The 19,631-nt window shown below is 40.9% G+C and overlaps 1 protein-coding gene across 4 annotated transcripts in view; it reads right to left on the bottom strand.

The window, feature by feature from the left end:
- Positions 1–2,176: 2,176 nt before the first annotated feature.
- Positions 2,177–19,631, bottom strand: part of LOC145905965 (protein NLRC5-like) — a 48,642-nt gene continuing 31,187 nt past the window's right edge. Inside the window, exons 9-12 of one of the 4 annotated variants that reach the window (XM_082993303.1) lie at positions 18,836–18,997; positions 16,515–16,676; positions 2,798–2,903; positions 2,177–2,737 (exon numbers count right to left, since the gene is read on the bottom strand). In XM_082993303.1, coding sequence (XP_082849429.1) covers positions 2,676–2,737; positions 2,798–2,903; positions 16,515–16,676; positions 18,836–18,997 — 492 coding nt within the window. In that variant the 3' untranslated portion in view covers positions 2,177–2,675. Of the gene's footprint in view, positions 2,738–2,797; positions 2,904–11,135; positions 11,260–13,956; positions 14,036–16,514; positions 16,677–18,835; positions 18,998–19,631 lie in introns of those variants that run through there. The other 3 variants (XM_082993304.1, XM_082993306.1, XM_082993305.1) reach the window with 3 other exon arrangements.

Raw genomic sequence — 19,631 nt, 5'->3', positions numbered from 1 at the left:
TAACTTTCGTAACAATAAAAGTTTCCTTCGAAAATGTGGAACCAACCCAAAGCATTTAGATATCTTCGGACGTCACACATTTATGATAATAATTATCAATCCCTTGCTTTCACAACAACAAACCTTATTTGAACACCATTCAACCAAACAAGTCACGCTTCAGTGAACACCCTGCTCTTTCTGGGTTGATCGTACATTTGGCAGCTGAGGTTCCCGGTAAACATTAACTTCCACCGCGACAAATTTAAAAGCTTTGTTTCTCTCAAACCTGGGAAACTAAACTCCTATAAAATCATATTCCCCAGTTTTTCCATGAAATTGTTTCAATACAGAATAAAAATATTACTTTTAGATCATTTGTTCTCGATCAAAGTTAGTTTTGATCTTGTCAGATTGGCGACTGACATCAACGTTGACCAACCGCTTACTTCGTTCAACTTCGATAGAACTTCACACACAAATTTCTCTGTTTAAATTATTTTAACTACAACACTTGTAGAAGATATCAAGCCTCCAAATTGTGACAAAGCAAGCAGTTATCGTGCAGGAATCATCATTGCAACAAACCCACGGTCAAACATCTCAAAACTTTCACATTCACGCAATAAAATGTCAAAAAGTTGTGTAGAAATACTTTTATGCAGATTCGAGATATTTCCATTACAGAAAAATTGAATTCTTCTGGTTTAAACTTAATAATATATTATACTGACAACATAGAGATTTGTGTAGGGAAGCATTGGCTGATATTTGAATTCAATCGAAAACGACAAAAGTTTGAATATGTGGCCCGTGTTTAACATCAGGATGGCGAAGGTTCGATATTCTACCAGATGGAAAACATTTCTTACTTGGTAAACTAACCTGGTAACAGAACAAACAACAAGTCGGTTTTGTGACGGGACAAAAGTCAATTCTTATCTTTTGTCAACAGAACGCCCCTACTTGCTAATACGCGGGAGGTAATTAACACCATATAAGGGCATGGAACGAATGATGGCAAACATTAATGTTTGTCGCTACGTGAGCGTTCGATCAGGTACGAGTGGTTTCAACCAAACAATGAAAGTAGTTTGAAGGCAGTTTCCCATCTTAACTTGGTAACTTGAATGAAATCATCCAACATCAGCGCGACATCTTGGGTTGTGGATATTTATGATAACACACAGTTATTTTCAGTAAAGTTTGCTCACATCATATCTTAACGTCAAAGTTGTTCCACAAAACTCCACATACAGCGAGATATTTTTAAACACGTTCCCAAACCCAAAGTTTTATCACAAAGATAGTTTGTCGGTGTGGTTTAACACACATCGAACACTAGCGGCAATTTATACGAAACACGTGACGAATTTTCACTGCCCTCCTAAGCAAATTGTCATTATAAATGTACGTTTGTAAATATTAAATAGCTTCTCCATCACTATTGAACCTATATATGAGATATTTTTTTCAACGGAGCCATGTGTATAATGATGACGGTTCGTCACGCTTCACTGAAGGCGCGAGGAATCACCTACTGTGTCTGGAGAGAAGAAGGGAAGGAGATTTAGGTGAAAGTTCACCGCACAGTGGGAAGATATGCTTGGCGACAAACACCGACATCTGATGCGAACCGTTTCTACTCATGAGCGACATCTAGCGAATCACCTACTGTGTCTGGAAAGAAGAAGGGAAGGAGATTTAGGTGAAAGTTCACCGCACAGTGGGACGATGTGGTTGGCGAGAAACACAGACAACTGATGCGAACCGTTTCTACTTATGAGCGACATCTAGCGTATCACCTACTCTGTCTGGAGAAAAGAAGGGAAGGAGATTTAGGTGAAAGTTCACCGCACAGTGGGACGATGTGGTTGGCGACAAACACCGATATCTGATGCTAACTGTTTCTACTCGTGAGCGACATCTAGCGTCAATTATTTTACACTATTATTAAAGCGTTTACTTTCAACGTTGAAACTTCCTAAAGCGTTGCACTACACATACTAATCAAAGAATCAAATTATTAAACGTGCCGTATCAGTCTATATGTGTTAAATTCTTTCTCTGAATGGCACTCTTTTGTAAATGACTGACTTTTGTAATGTAAACAGTACACAAGCTTTCGCGATTTTCCCTCGCTTCGTCACGTGTAAATGAACACAATGCGATACAAAAAAACAAGCGCAAGGCGGTCGAAGAAAAAAGGCACTGTAAACGATAAGCTGCCGTTAGTTGGCGTCGTCGTGTTACGGCATCGTTCCTGCGGCATCGTCGTGTTGATAATGGCTCAGGAATCCCCAATCTCTGTTGAGCCCATCTTTGATGGCGTTGAAGCGGTTAATATGGTGTTGCTCGGTCGTTTCCCTTGCTAGTCTTGATTTCCCTTTGACTTTTTGCAAGACCATTACCCGCATGTCGTCCACGCTATGACTGGGCTCGTTGAAGTGTGCCCCCACTGGCTTTTCAGTGTTATTATGTCGGACATCGTTCTTGTGGCCATTCATTCTCTTTCGTAGAGTTTGTCCTGTCTGTCCAATGTACAGGGCGGGTGGGCAGCGTGCACATGTTATTGCGTACATCACGTTCGTTGATTTGCAACTGAATGATCCATTTGGTGTAAATTTGTTGCTTTTATTGCTGACGGTGATGTGGTTCTCCGGGTTGATCAATTTGCACAGAGTACACCTGGTGTTTTACAAGGACGAGTTCCCAACTGTTGTTTGGTTGCATTCAGTGCCGAGGCAGTTAAAAGTTTCTTAAGATTAGGGGGTTACCGATAGGCTATTACTGGCAGGTGTGGAAAAATTTCACTTACTGCTTTGTCTTGTTGAAGAATTGGTTGCAGGTCTCTTGCGATCTTTTTGAGGCGACCAACCGAATAGTTGTAGGTGATTGCAAGTGGTATATGTGTTGGGTTCTTCCTAGTGGACACATGTTTAAGGGATTATTCAGTTGCAAATCAACGAACGTGGTGTACGCAATAACATGTGCACGCTGCCCACGCGCTCTATACATTGGACAGACAGGACAAACTCTACGAAAGAGAATGAATGGCCACAAGAACGATGTCCGACATAACAACACTGAAAAGCCAGTGGGGGCACACTTCAACGAGCCCAAGCATAGCGTCGACGACATGCGGGTAATGGTCTTGCAAAAAGTCAAAGGGAAATCAAGATCAGCAAGGGAGACGGCCGAGCAACACCACATTAACCGCTTCAACGCCATCAAAGATGGGCTCAAGAGAGATTGGGGATTCATGAACCATTATCAACACGACGATGCCGCAGGAACGATGCCGCAACACGACGACGCCAACTAACGGCAGCTTATCGTTTACAGTGCCTTTTTTCTTCGACCGCCTTGCGCTTGTTTTTTTGTTTCGCATTGTGTTCATTTACACGTGACGAAGCATGGAAAAACGCGAAAGCTTGTGTACTGTTTACAATACAAAAGTCAGTCTTTTACAAAAGAGTGCCAATCAGAGAAAGAATTTAATCAAAGAATGACTCTTTTAGTCAACGCAACACAGCACAAGAGAAACGCGGCGAAAGAAGGCAATTAATCCGCTTCGGTGCAGTAAAGGGAGAGCTACATCGTGTCAGTTTAATTTTACGCCGAACCATGTTGTTATAGCACTAAGGCAGAGGTTCCCAACCTTTTTTTTGTTGCGTTCCTTCCTTTGCCCATTTTGGAACTATTCATTCCTCCCCATATTGATAAAAACTTAATCTTTGCTGAATATTTTGCACCTATCTGAAGAAGATGTTTAGTGCGGTAACCTTTTCAATGTAAAAAAAATTAAAGTTTTCAGAAGTTCCTCCCTGGTTGGTAACCACTGCACTAAGGTATAAACACTTTTTACGGACCCCCTTTACTGAAAGCAGCACATTTTTTATTCACCCGGTCTATTGCAGATTTAGTAATTATGAAGTGACGTAAAAAACCTATTATGTAACAATGCCGATTCTTACATTATGCTGCAACAATTGCTGCTATGCGTAACAATCCACGAGACACTTGTGTTTGTCCTGATTGTAACGGTGATAATAGATTTAGATGTGAGTGATGCGTCATGGGTGTCGACAGGAACCTTCCAACAGCAGTCCTCAAAGTCGCCGGGAAGGTTCGGTGTTGAACCAAAAAAATCGCCAGGCACAGCCATCGAAAATGGTGGTCAAGTGACACTGATGTCGCGCAGAGAAGGTTGGGAAAGTTATGTGAAGGCAAAATCAACGGTTTGAGGTCAGTTAAGCTGCAAAACAGCGACCTTCCGGAAGTAGCGAATCTTATAGACCAGTGCTTTTCAACCTTTTTAAAGTCTACTTTTCTATGGCACGAAAGTTTCATCCGCATATGCGGCGAAACGCATAAAATGTAACCATTGCGTCGATTGTTTATTGCGTGTCGAATATCTAAGAAAAATTTTCGTGCTTGTCGCAAAAATGGTGTATCTGGTAACTAACGCATGAGAACGACCAGGCTTATTTCGATTACAGGATTCTTCTACTTACTGAAGTTAAGAATACACGTTGAAATAACGGCAAAACAAATAAAAACCTTGTATGTTGTTGGTTGCTATGTCTCTTTTAACGTCCGATTGAACGAAAAATGGTACTTGTTTCGTAACAATGACACGTGTTCGGTAACTATGCCCTATGTTTGGAAACAATGTTAAGTTTAACGTGCTTATTCGCCGAAGGTTGAAGCAAGTGTTGCGTGTTGCATGGATTTTGTCCTATAATTTACTGTAGTTGCGTTTATTCAGTTGTTTAAACAGAAAAAATTATTTTGGGTGGTGATCCCGAACGATGATGCCATTAAGCTTTTAACGCTACGGAACCGTTCCAGTTAAAAGCTGTTGTTTAATAAGGACTCGAAGTAAAAATTTCTCCCCTAATAATTGTTTGAGGTTTGAAATTAAACGATTTATACTGGCAACAACGTCTTCGAACCACTTTTGCCACCAGCATACACGGCAAAAAAATTGATAAATAACTACATGTTTATAAGAGAATCGTTGCCGTCCAATCTTCGAAAAAAGATAACTAGTATGGCGTTATTTGCCTGTTTGCTTCGGCTATAAAACCAGCGCACCGTTTTGTGCGAATACATTTCAACTGTTTGTGACTCAAGAAAACAACAGTTTCGAAATTTAAACGATTGGAAACCTATCGACGATTCAAGAGGAAGGATTAGCGTTGCTTATTGAAGCGAGTGTACGTAACCAAATATTTAAAATTCTTATACTAAAAAGCCTACTTATCGGGCGATTGTCATCCGCACCATGTTGCCCATCCGACAAATTTTTCTTTTCTCAACAATTTTTCTTATTCGCACCAGTGCGGATGGTCCCACCGGTTGAAAAGCACTAATGCAAAGAAAGAAGTTCTCTGTCAAATGCATTGCATTTCACTTCTGGTGGTGGAGAAGGTTTCCAAAAAAGCTAACGGTCGCCAGACACCATCAATGAATTGCTGAAGCACTGCTCCAACCGATGTTTGTGACGCGTCAGTAGTGAGAGCAGTGGGCGCTTGGGGCAGTGGGTGATGCAAAAGCGTCGCGCGCGGTGTTTTAAATGCCGAGGTGAGGCGATTATTCCAAATGAGCTGTGTCGCTTTGCCCGAAAACGGTTCATAGATTGGGTTGTTAGTTTGGTTTAAACTTGTAATATAAATTTATGATAGCCGCGAATGAAGCCCATTGGTTGGGACGAGCTGGATTGCTTTCACTTTCCCTGTTTACAAACCCAATCAAAAATTTTCGCCCGGGCTTTAACCACTTTCTTTGGTTAGCTTAGCAGATAGGTATGGCCCGTATATGGATTTCGAACCTTAGCCAGACATATATCTCTGGTAAAAGTTCGACAAAGAAACACTACCAGCGATGGCTTAGATGCGGGTCTTGTTTGACACATCCTTGGTAAACAATATACCTGTGCTTGTTTAGGCTTGTTATCTAACCTCAACCTACTATGTCCCGCACATACTGAATCACATACCCTGCATGCAATTATCATTGACACAACAATTCCAGTAACCTTTCTTTAATTTATTGAAACTTCACAGCAATGTAAAAACACTTTGCATAAATATGAGTTCGCCCACCATCGCAGTTCTCCACTCCGGACAGAAATGAGATTTTTTCAATCACTGTAAAAGTAAACACTTTTTAATAGCACATGTATAAACATAACTAAATAGTTAGGCAAATTTACTCTAAAAATAACAATATAGCAACTTTAAGTGGGCTAACCAAAAACAGTACCGCAGACACAAAAGCAACAGAGGCAAAGTCTTATTTTAACAATTTAGAAACTCACAAATATGTAACATGCTGCAATGTACTGTACTTACCATTGGGTCAGTTATGATATCTATAAAATTTGACCGTCTGCAGGCTGTGGCAGCCATAACTTTTGTAGATGCTTCATCTTTTTCTCTCAATTTTACTTTCAAATTTATCATTGTACAAACATGTTTTTTTCTTCTCTTAATATCCACAGCAGACAGTTAAATTAAAGGTAGCCTATATGTTGTTCCACAAAATCTTAAAATAGAAACATCTGCCACTATTAATGCTGACAATTACTGTCGGTTTACCAGTTGTCGGGGTATGTCCCCGCTGGGTGACCGAGGGGTGCGACTGCGTCTCGGGCCTCGCACCTTACGGATCCGACTGAGTCTCGATGGCAACTCGGCCTTCTCTATCTCAAGTTTTACTGTTGGAGTTAAAGAACTCCTTTACACAAGTCTGTGCGTCTTCTAAATAGTCTAACTCCAGACTAAACACATACATCCACCAAGCTTCAAGCCAGTCCAAAGTTGTTCATAAATCCATTTATTGATATAATCCAACGAATAAATCCAAGTACAGTACAGTACAATTGGGGCTCCTATACAGTGTACTAAAGAAGAACCAACAACCTAGACCCTTACACAGCAACAGTTAAAACACACTGATTTGGCAGACGCTGTTCGTTCTGCTTATACAGCCTGCGGTTGGCCACATGTATTGATGCCTTATTTGGAGTTGTTGCGCAACTTGAAGTTGACCGATTTGGTCGATTACGTCAGTTATTTATATAGCTTAATTAACTAAGTGCCCCAATAGGTTATTTATGTATAGGTAGACTTTGTTTTCAGAATAACTAAAAGTAGTTATGTTTATTTTAGCTTTATTTATCATTTGCGAAAGAAGTATACTTGTGTTTAAATCAACCTTCATTTATTATTTGCCAAAGAAATGCCTCTGATTATTTTAACTTGTTTTACGCAGTTAATTTGGTTGTCTAAGTTACCTATATGACTTAATTTCCCAAATTAAGTGGTTTATAACACAATTATAATGTGGCTGCTTTAACCGGCTACAAATTTTTCACCTGCCACCAGCTCGGCAGGTTTTTCCTATTAAATTGTCCGGTCAGGAATTGACCTAAACCGGAAATGAGTTCTTCTTTTTTCCCATGTCGTTTTATTGGACATCACAACTTGGACATGCGTTGAACGGGTGATTACAATGACTTTGGTTTTAACTCTCGGTCATAATATAGTTTTACGCTTTGGGCCTTTTTTTGTATATACATGTGTTGTGCGGCGACATTACACAATATTATTCCCAACTGATACAATAAAACAGATTCAGTCAGATACGCAACAAAAACAAGACATAACGTCTGTTCTCAGCGGACTCGTCTTTACCAGACCACGCTTTTCACGCATGAATGAATCCGAAGTAAAATTGCAAAAAAACGATTTATTTTCACACATTGAAAGTTCAACCACGGTAATGACAAAATGTGACCATCATAATTCTATGACCACATTATGAAAATGAAATCGCCAAATTTTATCATAAATAACACGTAATATATGTGATCAAAATTATTTCGAAAGAAATATTATATATCGCATTCGAAAATTTGCCTTGAAGTATTAAATATCACCCGAAATATCTGAAAAAATGTGTTTGTATTATTGTACGTAAATTCAGTTTATGCAAGGCACCTTGGAGATATTTAACTTATTTACTAGGGCTAAAATCATATCTGGCAAACATGTTCGAGCCTTCAACAGGTTGATACCTTACAACCACAAGCCGCGCAAGCGTCGCAATGCCGCAGTTGAACCTTAGTAGATTTTTTTAGCTAATTGCCAGCATGGCAACACCATACCTAAACCTATTATGTATGCACTTATTTCGTACGTTATTTACATGCTTGGCCGCACAAGACATAATCGCAGAACAGCCGATTGTGTGATTAGAATGGCCGGAGATAAACGGTGGAATTTTTTGGATTGGGACGCACCCTGTTTATTGACTCTGTGACCGAGAAAATTAATTTAGTCGACACCAAACTGGCATTTGGCTCCGTTGATGACCAGAACATGCTCTGAAATTCGTGTAAAACGTCATTTTAAATGGTTGCAGTGATCAGCAGGTGTTTTTTTTTCTTGCTACTAAGATGTAATCTGGGCATCTGTAATACAAAATCAAAACAGTAGCAAACCGTTTCCATCAAACATTGAAATGTTTGGGTGACATTTTCTATTCCAAATGGCATACGAAGGGTATAACCAAAAGGTGTAATTACCGCCGTTTTGGCAACATCCGCGGCGGCAACTGAAACTTGGTGGTAGCTACGCACAAGGTCGATTTTGGAGAAAATGGTAGATCCTGCCAAACTTGCTAAAAAGTCCTAAATGTGAGGAATTGATTAACGATCTGGCTGAGTAGCAGCATTTAATCGCCTGTAGACTTTGGAACCACGTATAGCGGCGAAGCCCAGGGGCTGGACGAGCGTCGGATAATCCCCATTTTCAACTGATTTGCGAACTCATTTCTAGCCAAAGTGAGTTTCTCAGGAGGAAGGCGCCGAGCACGCGCGTGCACTGGAGGTCCACTTGTTGTTATGAAATGCTGCACTCCGTGCCTGGGGAGCAATTCAGAGAAGTGAGGCGCTGTAAGTGCGGGAAATGCGGTCAGCAAACGCGCGTAGTCACTCTTGTCTGAGGTGAGAGCATTTATGCATAGAACTGTGTTCCCAGCTTTTCGAATACGAACACTAGTAAACGTTTGTGCGCTGATTAAACGCTGTCGTTGAAAATCAACTAACAAAGAAAGTGCTCTTAAAAAGTCGGCGTCGAACAGTGGCCTGGAGAAATCCGCCAGAACAAAATTTCCCTTAGCGAGATCAGACGTGAGCCGTACGAACGAACACTGCTGCCGTTCGCAGCCACAAGGGTTTTGCCGGACCTATTTGTGCGGCGCTCGATGGGAAAATGCCGATTTCTGCCCCCGTGTCCATAAGAAAAGACGTGCGTCCAATAGACAAAATATGCTGCTCGTTTTTTCGCAGCACCTGAAGGCCCTACATGTCTAATAGACAAAATAAATCCTGTTTTCTATTTACTCTGCAATAATGCACCTGTCAACTGTCCTATTTGTTTCCCAATAACCGTTGCTGGGTCTTGTGACTTATATAGGGACACAATATTGCTCGTGGATTCTATTCTGTTTCAGCAATCAATTTAGTGCTATAGTGTGACGGAGAGATGGACCTTAAACCACAATAGATAGGATAAAAAGGACCTATATGGCATGTTAAGCCGCACACGTGGGCAGCGCTTGCCAACTGCCAGTGCTCGTAAACAGTTTATTGTCAAGTCAAAATACACGCGTCACGGTTTTCTGCAACACAAACTAACCAACAAAACTTACCGAACTGTGACGTAGGCAAGCCTGTCTTCATGTATACAATTTAATAAGTGTGAATTATGTTAGCCGCCTCCTAAACAAATGAAATATACAAAAGCAGCAGATTAAACAGAGAGCACATGCACCACAGCCAAACAAGACAAATAAACTCAACTAAAGAAAGCCCGCCATCAGACAAAGACAACGGCACTGTAATGACCAGCAACATAGGCAGTGACGTAAACACGCATTTTTACTTTAATAAGGACTGTGCTCCCAGCAACCGTAACCAAAATGGCGACGAAAATCTACATGGCAATTAACCTAAAACAATCCTGTTTTCAAGGCCCGCTGCAATAATGCACCTACCGACTTATATAGGGACCTAATTTTCTTCAAAGTTGAAAAGCATGGATTTGTGGAGCATCCTAGAAGATCTTGCGATCTACAGGGGGGCATAAACAGCCCTGGGGAGTTGCTTAGGCAATTCAGGAACTGACTGTGCTGAGGAGAGATGGCAGATTGAAGAAATTAAATAATGTCCAACAGGGGAGGGATGAAACCATAGCGCCCTCTATAACAGGTCTGGACACCGGTCTCGCTCGTTTCAAAACTGGAGGCGGATGTGTTTCAAGTGGTTTCTGCGGTCGTGCGGGACTTCTAGACAGTTTTTGGTGTGTTGTTGCTCGGATAATCACATAAAAAAGTTTTTGCTGTGTTATTGATAGGTTAATGCGTGTGAAACGTGAAAATTTAATAAGTTTACGCTTATTTTCAGTTAGCGGGCGTTTGCGAGACTCGTCCAGCAAGGTCAAAAAGTTGTGTTTGTGTATACTTAGGTCCCTTTCTTCAATTTTATCATTTACGTTTGTCCCAAAATCCTAATATTGATCTCAAGGAAGAGCCTCTGTCCTGCTTTAACAAAAAAAACCTTGAGAAGTGAAGTATTAGGTAGGACAGCAGGACAGATCGACAAAGTCGAAGCAAAAGGCTAAATACTGTAGTGCATAACTTTTTCACTGCTAAAATTGTTGTATGAAGACACATATATAGACACACTTATTTGAGTATATTTTTGTTGATAAAATTGTGAATGGTAAAACATTGTTTAATACACATAAATTTTCATACAGGTCATGAAACAAAAAGGATTTACAAAATTTAAGATTTTCCAATTGCACCCATGAGGTAATCTCTTTGCTATCATTAGGTTTTTTGACTAAGCAGGACCTTTCGCCAGGAGCTCTATTATACCTGCTTGATAGTAAATTTGTAAATTTGTCAATTAGACAGGCAGTAAAAGTGTACATACTACAAATATTTCAGTATTACATATGAGAAATATTTCAGTGTTACAGGTGACAAATATAAAGGGCATATGTTGATCCAAAACACTCAAGTCAATTTAACCCTTTACAGCCCAAGGGTATACTGAGCAACAGAAAAAAAATAATGTATAGCGTTTTATTGCGTTGATGGGTCCAATAACACATTTCATGAAAAAAAATTGAGATGTTTGACCGCCACCCCCCATTTTCTGGTGGGGTCAACTGTGACCCATTGGGCTCTGGAGGATTCACACTGAAAATAATTAAATTTTTAATATTGTTGAAACTGGTGTAGCTATGCATTTCTTTAGTAGTACAAGTAACAACCTGAATGAAATCGATGAAATATTTTACTATGTTTGGTCAAACAACTAATTTTTAGCCCCCACTACGTGTGATTTTCGTGTTTTGCAGGTTCATATGCGCAGAAAACTTTGATTTTCAGTATTTGAAGCTAAACAACGCCTTATTTAGGTCCGTGTTGATGCCAAGCAACTTAAAACAGCAATATTTGACACCTTTTATTGATCAATGATTATTTATACCAATTAAATACAGGCGGATAAACCAATAACAATGGGCGAGCGCAAGAACGACGATACGACTGACCGAAAGGCGTCTATTGCGCAGCGTGTTGTCCGCGCAATGTCGTTCCTTTTTCCGTTCCGTTCGTTACACTACTACGTTTATTGAAAAGTAAAGTGACAACAGAGACATACGTCACAAACGTTGTGGTTCATTGGAGGCTTATGTGATACAACAAAGTGTAAACGTCTTTGTTCGTTTTGTTTTTCACACGCTTTATTTCTTTTTGTATTTTCACTTCACCTTCACTTTTACTCATATGTTTTTCTTTGTTTACTTTTCACACTCACCTTTACAATATATTTGTAATTATTTCTATTTTACTCGTTTTTATACGCCCGAGCAGTCACGCTTGCGTGGCAAACGTGGACAGTGATAACTGGTGTAAGTGCTGGCGGCGAAAAGAATAAGCGAAAAGCCAGGCAGTTCTCTGGTGGTGGCGAGTAGAAAGCATTGTTTTTATTGTGGCGAGAAGTAATTGTTGTGAACGCTATATGTGCAGTGGAAAGTCCTTTTTGTATAAAAAACAACCGTTGTTTTATCATAACTTTTACCATTTTACGCTTTTATACCTATTAGCGCTTCCATTTTATTACAAAAGCCACCTTGATCGTGTGACTCCAGGTCTTGGCGATAGGCCTTTAGTGCGGAGTAACCTGGGCGTTAGCCGGTTGAGAGAGAAGCTAATTTCGGTTACACACACACGTCGGCAAAGTACCAAATACGGCTACATTTTATGATATGTCACGCATCACGGTTGATTCAAATTCGACACCCATCGCTCAATATATTACAAGGATCTGTTCTCCAACTGTCTTGAACGAATAAAAATCAAATCTGGCCAAGACGTTGAGGTTTGTTGCTCAAAGGCGATTTGCTTTCGTAGCAAAGAGAGGCGTGTTCGCCATTGTAAGTGACTGCAGAGTCCAAAAACTTTATCGTCTCATTTGCTGGGTCGACTCGAAGTGAAATCGTGGTATATCAAGTAAATGATTTTCGAAACGATGCAAATTGCAAATGTAATGCAAAATTTCCTTGCACGACACCAGAAAATTGGATATGCATGATGTTCCGAATTCATATAACGAGCAACGTTTCACGATGCACTTCACAGGTGGTGCATTAAAATGATAACATCAATCAGACAGCCTTAAGGTTAGAACACAATAGATTGTTCGAAAACGCCAGAAAGTTTGCTATCTTTGCACATGAAGAGGCAAGATAATCAAACCTGGACATCATCTTTAACGAGTTCATGTTACACATGAAGGGTGGCAAAAAACGGTATCAAGTATAGCCCTACAAAACACGGCGATATTCAGTGTCACTGAAGATCCTGACCCTGTATACACCCATCGTAGCGAATCCAATTTATGGGCAAGGGTCAAGCGAGGGGCATACGAACGCACGATGTCTTTGCATGCTTATGCTTTTCAAGAGCTCTGAAAACGAGGCACGCTGAATTTTCTCTAGCGGATACAATTAACAGTTGATCGACAAACAATTGTTTGTTGATCTTGTCGCATCTCGCGTGATGTCATTGTGAAGGCATTGGGAACCGGTTGCATTCAGGAAACAATTCACCAGATAGACCCACAAACGCCACGCGACCACACAGTGAACTGCGTGTGACCCCGAATTCCTTGGCGCGGACATCTCAAACAAAGTTCACACGCTCAAGATAAAAATAGAATCACGATTGCGACACCGGAAAGAGACAAACAATAGGAGAATCTTATTTTACTCCCAATCAAGACCGGAAAAGAGTAAGTCCGTGTATTTACACCGTGAATTTTACAGTGACCTTAACACAATCGATACAACGTGCACCGGGTCGGATATCATAGACCGGATCCTGCGTGATTTGACACATTCATCGGAACCCATCCAGGGCATCGGGCGAATAACAACGCGTACTTTAGCGATTGATGAGGGTTAAGTGTGTTTTACAGACCGATAAAAGATCTCGTTTGTAAAACAGACTCTTACGCCGGCGCACCCATATACACTAGTCCGCAAAATTTACCAGTGATCAACGGTGAAATTAGGTGCGTTTATAAAGTCAGCTCTGGCGTGCAATTGACTGACATCGTTCTCTCATTGGTAGATGTTTGCAAACAGGCGGCGGTTCGAACAGACAATTATATGTTTCCGGTGAACAACCGCCGGCAGATCGCTTTATCGCCAGCGTTGGTCCGCATTTCGCATTTGCGCACGAATTGGACGTGTGACGTCATTGTACAATTGTTGCCGATCGTTTGGTCACGTGTCGACCATATGGTCCACGTCATTTTAGGCGACGACATTTCTGGGAAAACGACGACATTTTCTCGCGTCGCACTTCAATGCAATATTTTCCCCACACCTTTTCGGATCCGCTCGCGGGATGACGTTTTCGCGTTTACTGGAGCAGATCATTTGGAAATCATCAGGCAAAGGCGTCCCTGTTCAAAATGGACAGTTGAAACGTCAACAAACCTTGCTTTCTACGCTTATAACACACCACACGCTTGGAATTTACCGAGGTTTCTTACGCTCAACACGGGTCTCATCACATTTCATGAAAACGATTGACGGTCGACCGATCACATACAACCTATGCGTTTTTCGATGTATCGCACCTGAAGATGCCATAGAGCGGTGGCCTTGGTCGCATCGCCGCCGAGTTATATCGGAAATTTACAGGCGTAAAATGTGTTGGTAAATTCCAAGGTGTCCAGGGCTTGAGCGCGCTAATTAAAGTTTACAGACTTCGCAGCCAAGGCATTGCAGCCAGGGCATTGCAGCCAAGCTGGATCAGCCACTTTTTCCGACAAGTGAGCTAGATCTGAAAAATCAAGCTTCCGGTGAGGTTTGGACTCACGACCCTGCGCTAACCTGGTTTCACGGGGTGCCTTGTGGTCAAGCTGTACACTAGTGTGCAAGCGCACAACTTGCCAGGCGTCCTTTACATACGTAGGGCATTTTGATTCAAGTATCAACGTCTTCGATCTACAATCTCCAGGAGCTTGCAAGATTTTATACCGAAATTTTCGCCCTCTGCATAAACAGCGCACCACGATCATGAACATGAATTCAACAAATAATCATTTCAGTCTTATCACGGATTTTCCCAGCTACCATCGAACTTTGCTTGCCCGATGTGCAAAGCAACCTTTACTCGGGCTGACGTCTGTACGCAACACCTGAAAACTTGTTCTCTTGTCACACGTGAGATATTTCCAAGTCGCATTTTCAATCTGGCCAACGATTTTCTAACGGTTGCAACTTTGCGGCATTGACTTTGCGGCATCGCTTTTATCCATTTGTGATTTGCTATGACTTCAAGGCGATGCTGAGTCAGCATAATTTAACCGAAAGAACGGATAAAACGGAATGCCAAGCTGTACACATTCCTTTCAGTGTTGCCGTGTGTATTGACGTACCTGGGTTCGAACAAGACGAGTGTTTCGTCACAAGTAAACCGCAAGAGCTGATTGACAGGTTCATAGATGGGTCAAATACTCGACAAAGTGGCGCGTTTGATGCGTGATCGCTTTTATTTGGTGTTTTCCCTTTTAACTAACCCCAGTCAGGCCACACATCCATTAACACCACAAAGTGATTTTCTGTCGCACCTGCAATACATCCCGTGATCGGGTACAATTCGGTGCGCTATGACATCCCTTTGATACATAAATGGTTCATTAGATCGTTGCAAGAGACAACATAACTTTGGTTTCAAAGAAAGCAATAACTTGATCGGAATGTATACGCATGCAAATGGGTGTTGCCATGACTGGTGTTTGATGTTTCGGTGTAATTTATGTGAACCGCTTAAGGTCGGTGGCATCATTTTCTGCCTATTAGCTGTACTGCTTGTAGCCCTGCTGATAAGGCCATTTTCTGTTGTTTAGGCGGTGTTGGTAAAACAGCCATAACTCTGGGATCGATGATCAACCAAACTTCAGATTGTGATAGGTGAATGTCCTATGCATTGTGCGGCATGGGCCAATTGGGAATCGGGCCGGGTGCCTTGCTATTGAAGGACGCATATTGATATTTGTATTAAAGTAAGTTTTAGAATAAGTACATTTTTTGCATCAACACAGAAATCTAGATGCAGAAAGAGAAACCATGGTGGTGTTCAAAGTGAAATAGTTTAAATTCAAAGACAAATTCAAACCACACTTTAAGAAACTCACAGAGGCAGCAACTGGAAACCCAAAGAATAAAAATGCAAAAAGAAAATTTTCAAAAGATGAAAAGTGGAATGAAGAATGTGAAGAAATAAAACGCTGTTCATGAACTAAATGAAAGTCTTTGGTATTTCCATGAAGAATTTTAGTTATATATAGAAAAATTTTTTATTCTTTTGCTTTTATGTTCATTGTTCCAACTATTAGTTTGAATCAGTTAGTAGCAGTAACGAAAATACCGTTCCAATATATATGTCTCATTTTTGTAGGCAATAAATAGTTATCAAGACCTCGCTATATCATGGCAATGTGTTTGTTGTAATCACAACAAAAGTTAATATACAACAAATGCATGAGATCAATATAATTAAACCCAATCTCCTAATCCAGTTACCTTGAATTTAACATTCCACCAACCTGGTCACCTGATTATCAGACAAGCAATCCTTGAAAAACATTGTTTCGTCACAAAGAATGTTACGAATAAAAGAATAAGAAAAAGGATGTTGAATAACAAACAGGAATCAACTGATCTTTTATATATGAAAAACCGCCTTAGCACAAGTAAGTTTTAATCGAAGTTGCTTTTTCAAATCTCGCGCAAAAATTCACCCTGAATCGTAAGCCCTAGAAATACATAGAGCGACCCACGTGGGCATCACGACACACATGTTGTAAAATACTAATGTAATTTCCAACATCAAGAATTAACCTTTTATTCCAATTAAGATATGAAATTACTTACCGGTTTCTTCAACCGTTCAATCTTCTCGAATGGATGTTTGGCACCAACGCTTGTTAGGCCGCATCTACCCAGATCCACTTGTTCAATGTTATGGATGCAGTCGGCCACGTAAACCGCCCCACGGTCTTCTATATCGTTGCCACAGAGGTTGAGCAGTTTCAGCTGAATGAAATAACATCAATGTTAAACAAAGTGTGAATAACAACACAGATAAGTGATATTAAACAATTATAGCCTGATAACACGAGACCAAATAATTATCCGAGTTATCAAGTGCAAATGAATGTAGCCGATGTGCAGTTTGTGAGGATTGTGGCAAGATGAAAGTTCAATTTCTTCTGCCGGATTTAGTGATCAATATTTTGATTCCATGATTGACGTCGGACAACACGATTCGGAACCCCAGTAGCTACGTTGTGGATTTCTATGAACCGAATCAGAGTCACATGTTTCCTTCATGCGGGGAAATGGAATCCATTACCGGGCGATACAGAGACGCGATGACTAATCTAGGCTTGTCAAACCCCGACTTGATACCAAAAACGCGAAACACCCACGTTAGAGGATGCGTTACGCGTGAGCAATCTCGGGTAAGACACCTTTCCCTATTCACTACATTTAAATGTTGTCATTGCATTTATCGCAGATCTCCAAAATCTCCGCCTGCTTTGCAAAACACGCTCGCGACCGGCGCACAAAACAACAGTCCAGGTGATTCCGTGCAATGCCGCCCAACCGCTCGATAATCGATACAACGTGCACCGGGTCGGATATCATAGACCGGATCCTGCGTGATTTGACACATTCATCGGAACCCATCCCATGTATCGGAAGAACAGGAGTTACAACGCGTACTTTAGCGATTGATGAGGATTAAGTGTATTTTACCAAGCGATAAAAGATCTCGTTTGTAAAACAGATTCTTGCGCAGGCGCATCCAACACACTAGCCAGCAAAATTTACCAGTGATCAACGGTGAAAGTAGGTGGGTTTATAACATTAACTCTCACGTGCCACTGACTGACATCGTTTTCTCATTGGTAGAAGTTTGCAAACAGGCGGCGGTTCGAACAGACAATTATATGTTTCCGGTGAACAACCGGCAGCAGTCAGTCAGTCAGTTTATTTCCGCGAATTAAAATAAAATAAAGTAATGTGCATATTTTGTGTACAGCGGGTGATGCTGACTATAGGACACAAAAATCCTTTATCAACCGCCAGCACCACTGATTTCTAGGAAGCAGATATTACACTAGTTTCAAAAGAAAACAAACACAATAATTCCAAAATGAGGCAGCATACCGCTTATTGGCCCAGCGCTGTTCCGCAATTCCCACTTACGCACGAATTGGACGTGTGACGTCATTGTACAATTGTCGCCGATCGTTTGGTCACGTGTCGACCATATGGTCCATGTCTTATTAGGCGAAAGCCAGAAACCTTCAAAATTAATTGCAGTTTCGGTTTCACGTCAGAAACCATTCCGGGGAACGGCGATATTTTCTCTCGTCCGACAACAATGCAATACTTTTCCCCACAACATTTCTGATCCGCTCGCGGGATGACGTTGTCGCGTTTACTGGAGGAGACCATTTGAAAATCATCAGGCAAAAGCGTCGCGATTCAAAATGGGCAATTGAAGCGTTAAGAAACCTTGCTTTCTACATTTATTACACACCACACGCCGGGATAGGAAATCCAGTCAATTAACCGAGGTGTCTCACGCATAACGCGGGTCTCATTACACTTCATAGAACGATTGACGGTCGACCGATTACAGACAACGAAAATTGTGTTCCCGTAACGAAAATTCCGTTCCAATGTATATGTCTCATATTTTCTGGGCAGCAAATAGTTATCAAGACCTCGCTACACCATGTCAATGTGTTTGTTGTAACAACAATAAGCGTTAATATACAACAAATGCATGAGAACAATATAATTAAACCCAATCTCCTAATCCAGTTACCTTGAATTTATCATTCCACGAAACTGGTCACCTGATTATCAGACAAGCAATCCTTGAAAAAACATTGTTACGTCACAAAGAATGTTACGAATAAAAGAATATGAAAAAGGATGTTGAATAACAAACTGGAATCAACTGATCTTTTATATATGAAGAACCGTCTTTGCACAAGTAAGTTTTAATCGATGTTGCTTTTTCAAATCTCGCGCAAAAATTCACCCTCAATTCTAACCCCCAGAAATACATAGAGCGACCCATGTGGACATCACGACACACATGTTGTAAAATAATAATGTAATTTCCTCCCTCAAGAATTAACCTTTTATTCCAATTAAGATAAGAAATTACTTACTGGTTTCTTCAACAGTTTAATCTTCTCCGATAGATGTTTGGCACCAACGCTTGTCAGACCGCATACACTCAGATCCACTTGTTCAATGTTTTGGATGCAGTCGGCCACGTAAACCGCACCACGGTCTTCTATATTGTTGTCCGAGAGGTTGAGCATCTTCATCTGAATAAAATAATATCAATATTAAACAAAGTTTAAATAACAACACAGATAAGTGATATTAAACAATTATAGCCTGATAACACGAGACCAAATAATTATCCGAGTTATCAAATGCAAATGAATGTAGCCGATGTGCAGTTTGTGAGGATTGTGGCAAGATGAAAGTTCAATTTCTTCTGCCGGATTTAGTGATCAATATTTTGATTCCATGATTGACGTCGGACAACACGATTCGGAACCCCAGTCGCTACGTTGTGGATTTCTCTGAACCGAATCAGAGTCACATGTTTCCTGCATGCGGGGAAATGGAATCCATTACCGGGCGATAAAGTGACGCGATGACTAATCTAGGCTTGTCAAAGTCAGAAACGCGAAACAGGACCACGTTAGCGGGTGCGTTAAGCGTGAGCAATCTCGGGTAAGACAGTTTCCATATTAACTGTATTTGAATGTAGTCATTGCATTTATCGCAGATCTCCAAAATCTCCGCCTGCTTTGCAAAACACGCTCGCGACCGGCGCACAAAACAGCAGTCCAGGTGATTCCGTGCAATGCCGCCCAACCCCTCGATAATCGATACAACGTGCACCGGGTCGGATATCATAGACCGGATCCTGCGTGATTTGACACATTC

This window comes from Ascidia mentula, chromosome 6 (assembly GCF_947561715.1).
Source record: "Ascidia mentula chromosome 6, kaAscMent1.1, whole genome shotgun sequence".
Classification (NCBI taxonomy): Eukaryota; Metazoa; Chordata; class Ascidiacea; order Phlebobranchia; family Ascidiidae; genus Ascidia; species Ascidia mentula.
This window is presented reverse-complemented; position numbering and strand designations above follow the sequence as displayed.